We start from the raw sequence: 6,301 nt of genomic DNA on the forward strand, positions 1-6,301 counted from the left end.
TCTCATGAGTCAGGAATTAATGCTATCTGGACTCTATATAAAACCTATCAAATAATTCTGACCCAAAACAAGGTACAGTAGCGCATACTTGTAATCTCAGTTACTTAGGAAGTGGAGACAAAAAGATCAAGAATTTGAAGATAGCCTATGATACAGACCAAAACCATGCCAACAAAACACTTTTTCTTTTCCAAGACAGGGTTTCTCTGCAGCTCTGTTTGTCCTAGACCAGCCTGGATTGTAGACCAGGCTGCCTTGAACTCAGAGATCCAATTGCCTCTGCCTCCCAAGTGCTGGGAAGAAGGGTGTGTACCACCATGCCCAGCCTAACAAAACACTTTGGACTATAAAATACCACCCACAAATACTACTAGGCTAAATGGTTTAAAATTTAGTACTCACCATAGAGGTATCCAGACTAAACGTGCTTCCGAGCCTAGGGACATCTGTTCTGGGTTCCATTTGTGAGGGCAATGAGAATGGAAGTGAGTGCCGATTAGTCAATTCTCTCCCATTCCAAGGATCACCAGGGTTTGGAGTAGCTACTGGTACTTTAGGGATTGGTCGAGACAACCATGAGTCCCCTGGGCGGCTAGAGGGGACAGGGGGAAGTTTGTCTCTAGATGGGCAATCGCTTGGTGTACAAGGCAGGGGGCGTCTCTGAGGCCTTGCTTCTGCTCCAACAGAGTAAGGCCGGTCTGGAGGGGGTGGTGGTGGAAGATCTCGAAGTGTGGGAGGTATTGGCAATGGTTTGTCTTTATGAAGTGAGCCAGAAGCAGCCTATGGAAACAAGACAGAAACAAGTCAATCAAACCACTAATAAACAACAGAGGCTCAGCAAAGTGCAGAAATGGTTAATGCTTTGCCTTGGAAGCAGTCCCCAGAACTGAAGTGCTGGCAGGAACAGGTGCTCGCTGCTGTAGAAGGTCAAGTCTTGGTGGCACTGGAGGAAGGGAAGCTTGTGGGGCCATGGAGAATGGAGAGGAAGGCCTTTCCACCTAGAACCGATGAGATGTTAATGGGTTACTCTTGTTTAGGGAAGAGCATTTTCAACCCTAAAGTTATAGACAACGGATACTATGTGATCATAGGTGCTGGGTCCCACAGATGTCTAAAAACTCAGATATTTTTGAAACCCTGGACTATGTCTATAATCACCATAAACAGGCACTGTCAGTCACAGAGGCAGACTATTGGCAGAATCATTTAGAAAGGCAGTTCTACAACAAAGAGCCCACCTTACAATTTTTAAAACCACTACAATACTCTATCTCTTCATCTTTGGAGGCAAAAAGGACACTGTCAAGACTGAAGGTAGGTAAATGTGCTGGCTCTGCAAGCCCGGCAATCTGAGTTCAAGCCCTGGAAGGCGTGTAACAGTGGAAGGAGAGGAGTGACTCCACAGAACTGTCTTCTGACCACCACAGCAATGCCATGGCACCTCCCCACCCTCACACAATCATGCACAGAAATATATACACAAATAATAATAAGTAAATAAAATTTAAGGACAAAAGATATATTATCAGTAGCCCCCGGTATTTAGTCCACCACTTGGTTTCCTCTAAAGACCTTCAAATCTACAGCTTCTCTTTAAAGATGACTTTAATAATAAGCTTCTTGAGCCAGGCAATGTGACACCTTTCACTTTCCTAAGAAAGCAAGGGTAGGGCAAACATGAAAACGGGATTAAAAAACCAAGACAAGTCAGCACCACGATTCACAGCAGAAGAGCAAGAATATGAAAACGCAAAGCTTCGGACCCAGAAGAATGTTTGTAACTAGAATCCTAGAACTAGCCACTTGTCTTAGTTAAAGTTACTATTACTGTGAAGAAACACCAGGAACACCAAACTTGGGAAAAAAAGGATTTATTCAGCTTATACTTCCACATCACTGTTCATCTCATTGAAGGAACTCAAACAGGACAGCAACCTGGAGGCAAGAGTGGATGATGTAGAGGCTGTGGAGGATGGCTGCTTACTGGTTTATTCCACAAGGCTTGCTCAATCCACTCTCTTATAAAACCCAGTACCACCAGCCCAAGGATGGCACCACTCTCGATGGGCTGGGCCCTCACTTCACTCAACAATTAAGAAAATGCCCTACAGGCCTGATTTATTAAGGCATTTTCTCAATCAAGGTTTCTTCCTCTCAGATGACTATAGCTTGTGTCAAGCTAGCATAAATCTAGCCAGCACACCAAAGTTCTGATAAAAATGGTATGATATCAAAGGCCCAAAAAAGATTATCACTTCACCTTTTTATAGAGATGTCTTTTAAGATTTATTTTTACTGTTTTTAATATGTGTATGTGTCTGTGTGTAGGCATCTGTATGTGAGTGCAGGTGACCACAAAGTGATAACAGGAGTTGGACCTCCACCAGGAACTTTAGCTGTAGGTGGTTGTGAGGTGCTTGACATCAATGCTGGGAATCAAACTTGGGTCTTCTAGAAGAGTAGCATATGCTCTTAACCATTGAGCCATCTTACCAGGCTCCTGGAAAGGGATTTTAAGGACCTATTTTCTTCAAAAAGGGAAAACAGAAAACATGGGATATAAGAACAGAGGAGATGCAATCATATCCCAGGAGAAAAAAGGGAAAGCCTCAGAATGACAAAAAGCAGACATTTAGAGAATGACATCTTCCTACCACAACACTGCACTATGCATTATCTATCACAATACAGCATGTTTACAGCCTTGGTCTTTTAGTGCAGTTCCTGAGAAGATGCTTGACAGCACAGTTTACTTGTAGTGACAGATGTCAACTTGACATTATTTTGATGATGGGGCTCAGTGGCAGACAGGGGTCAAGTGCCTCGCTTGGGCTCAATTCAAGGTGCAGCTCAGAAAAACACACACACACACACATACACATAACAAATGACAGACCGCAGGGTGTGAAGAACAAGCAACCTCGTGCTTTCATACACCTCTATGGTGTGATGTTAATATCTTCTAAAAGTTAATTCATAATAAACTGAAAGTTACAAAGACTAAAATAAGGAAAGCACTACTTATCTATCATTCAGTGAAGAAATGAAACTGAAATACTACTATCTTTGTGGTATTCTTATGCATACCTTCCCTTAATTATTTTCCTCAGCACTAACAAAGGTTTTATTTATTTATTTTTTTTTAAGATTTATTTATTATTATAATTAAGTACACCCTAGCTGTCTTCAGACGCACCAGAAGAGGGCGTCAGATCTCATTACGGGTGGTTGTGAGCCACCATGTGGTTGCTGGGATTGGAACTCATGACCTTCGGCAGAGCAGTCAGTGCTCTTACCCACTGAGCCATCTCACCAGCCCCCCAAAGGTTTTATTTTTAAAGAAAGCCTTTCAGTGTAGCCCAGGCTGGCCTGAATTTATGTATTTATTTATTTATTTTTAATTTTTATTTTTCTCTGAATTTATTTTTAATTGTGTATGTGTCTGTGTGCAGGAGACACTGTCCTGCCTCAGCCTCCCTAACATGCACCATTACACCCTTTATCACCACAGCTCTCATAAAGTTTATAAATGCCACAGCATTTACCCCACAGTTCTGCTACAAATTCAACCTATAGACAGACTTGCACAATACACCAACGTGCTTAAGCCTGGAAACGATATATCCCTTAAGAAAGACTAAAAGAGGGCTGGAGAGGTGGCTCAGTGGTTAAGAGCACTGACTGCTACTGACTGCTCTTCTGAAGGTTCTGAGTTCAAATCCCAGCAACCACGTGGTGGCTCACAACCATCCATAGTGAGGTCTGACACCCTCTTCTGGTACATCTGAAGACAGCTACAGTATACTTAGATATAATAATAAATAAATCTTTAGACCGGAGCAAGCTGAGGTCCTGAATTCAAATTTCCAGCAACCACATGATGGCTCACAACCATCAGTACTGCCACAGTGTACTCATATACATAAAATAAATACATAAATAAATCTTAAAAAAAAAAAAAAAGAAGACAAAGTGACCGTTCTACTTCTGTGACAAAAGCAACTCATAAAGACCGCATTTTAGGGCTCACTGTTCCAGAGGGTTGGAGTCCATGACCATCTTGGTAGGGAACATGGCAGCAGGCATAGGGCTGAGGCAAAAACTGAGAGCTCACCACCAGGAGGCAGAGAGAGCTAACTGAGAATGATACTGGGCTTTTGAAACCTCAAAGCCCACTCCCAAAAACACAGTTCCTCTAACAAGGCCCCACCTCCCAATCCTTCCACCAACTAGAGATCAAGTATTCAAATGCATGAGCTCAAGGGGGCCATTCTTCATTCAAACCACCAGAGACAACCAAGTGGCAATACATAAATGAAGAGTTTTATAATTTCTACAAGGCTACAGATCCAAAGTTTCTCTGTGTAGCCCTGGCTGTCCTGGAACTCACTCTGTAGAGCAGCCTGGACTGGAACTCTGAGATCCATCTGCCTCTGCCTCTGCCTCAGCCTCTGCCTCTGCCTCTGGAGTGTTGGGATTAAAGGCATGTGCCACCAAGCCTTCATTTCTTTCTTTTTTACCAAATATTGTAATATTTAAGAAACATATACCCAACCATTGAAACAAAATCCACTGTCTCCCTGTACTAAACAGTGTTTTACCTGCACCTGCATTGTCTTCCTGACAAAAGCTACTAGGACTAGAGACTTGGCTCGGTGGTCAAGAGCACTTGTTTTTGCAGAAGACCCAGATTCAATTCCCACACCCACATGGTGGCTAACAACTATCTACAACTCCAGTTCTAGGGAATTTAATGTCCTCTTTTGATGCCCACGGGGACCAGGATGCGCATATACATGTTGCACAGACATACTTACAGGTAAAATACTCATACATAAAATCTTAAAAAATGGAAAAAGAAAAGAAAGCAAGCTATTAGGTCCCTGAGAGTCTTATCTGAGATTCCTGATCTCACACGACACTCTACAGTGACCTAAACTTCTGGATAATGCATGCCTTCATTAAAAAACTTTAAAGTTGTATTCCATAAAAGTCCTATAAATTCCTACCCTCAGAAATAACAGCAAGCAAGCATATATGTTCAGTCACAAATTCAGCTTTTTTTAAGGATATGGTCAAAAATGAATTAATTAATTAGCAAGGGTAAGGATCATTTCTAGCGTCTTACACATGCTAGGAAATCACTTAGGCTGGCTAGTTTTTTGTCAGCTTGACACAAGCTTAGAGTCATCTGAGAGAAGGGCATCTCAACTGAGAAAATGCTTTCAATAAAATTGGCCTATAGGCAAGCCTATAGAGCATTTTATTAATTGACTGGGTGGCCTGATTGGCTGGTTGGTTGATTTGAAAGTTCCTAGCCCCTTGTGGGTAGGTGAGTGTGATCCTCAGGCATGTGGTCTTAAAAAAAAAAGGAGGCTGAGGCCAGGTATGGTGGTATATATCTTTCATCTCAGCATTCAATAGAATAAAGATAGGCACATCTCTCTGTGTCCAGGCCAGCCTTGTCCATATAACTAGTTCCAGAATAGCCAGAGCTATATAAGGAAAATCAGTCTCCTCTCTCTCTCTCTCTTCTCTCTCTCTCTCTCTCTCTCTCTCTCTCTCCTCTTCCTCCTCCTCCTCCTCCTTCTTCTTCTTCCTCTTCTTCTTTCTCTTTCCCTCTCCCTCTCTCAAATAGGCTAAGCAAGAGAGTATGCAGCACTCTTCTATGACCTATGCATCTACTCCCCTAGATGATGAACAAGCTATAAAAACCCTTTCCTCCTCACCATGCTTTCCATCAATATTTTATCACAATAATAGAAATGCTGAACAAGACATCACACTAACACCAAGCTGTATCAATGCCCCCTTACCTTGGCACCTGCCAACTCCTTCATCATGAAGAGAGAATCATCAGCTCGTTCATCATCATCATCATCGTAATTTGGGGAAGGAGCACCTTCTGCCCCTTGCCTTAATAGGCTGCCACTGCCTCTGGGGTCAAACGGATCCACCACGATAGGCTCAGTACCTTTGATTTCACATCGGCAAAAAGGACAGCCCTGACCTTCTGATTCCTGCAGAAGAAGCAGATGACAGTGACAGATACTTCTGAAAGTGCTTAACATACTTATCTACTAGAAGATACAATTCCCAGAGATTAAAGTACAGTCGATGAGAATATAGCTCAGAGGTAATATGTGTACTTAGCATGCCTTGGAGTCCAGAAAAAGAGCTAAAAAGGGTGTTGGAGAGATGGTTTAGCGGTTAAAAGTGCTGAGTGTTCTTCCAGAGGTCCTGAGTTCAATTCCCAGCAATCACATGGTGGCTCACAACCATCTGTAGTGAGAATTCGATG

General features: G+C 42.5%; 1 protein-coding gene across 4 annotated transcripts in view; it reads right to left on the reverse strand.

Moving 5' to 3' along the window:
• The window catches only part of Cbl (Cbl proto-oncogene), an 87,314-nt gene that overhangs the window by 15,279 nt on the left and 65,734 nt on the right, over positions 1–6,301 (reverse strand). For 3 of the 4 annotated variants that reach the window (XM_031345570.1, XM_031345568.1, XM_031345571.1), the window contains exons 9-11: positions 5,817–6,020; positions 867–998; positions 403–780 (exon numbers count right to left, since the gene is read on the reverse strand). In XM_031345570.1, the coding sequence (XP_031201430.1) occupies positions 403–780; positions 867–998; positions 5,817–6,020 (714 nt within the window). The remainder of the gene's footprint in view (positions 1–402; positions 781–866; positions 999–5,816; positions 6,021–6,301) is intronic. The other variant, XM_031345569.1, reaches the window with a different exon arrangement.

The sequence above is a fragment of the Mastomys coucha genome, unplaced genomic scaffold (genome assembly GCF_008632895.1).
Source record: "Mastomys coucha isolate ucsf_1 unplaced genomic scaffold, UCSF_Mcou_1 pScaffold23, whole genome shotgun sequence".
NCBI lineage: Eukaryota > Metazoa > Chordata > Mammalia > Rodentia > Muridae > Mastomys > Mastomys coucha.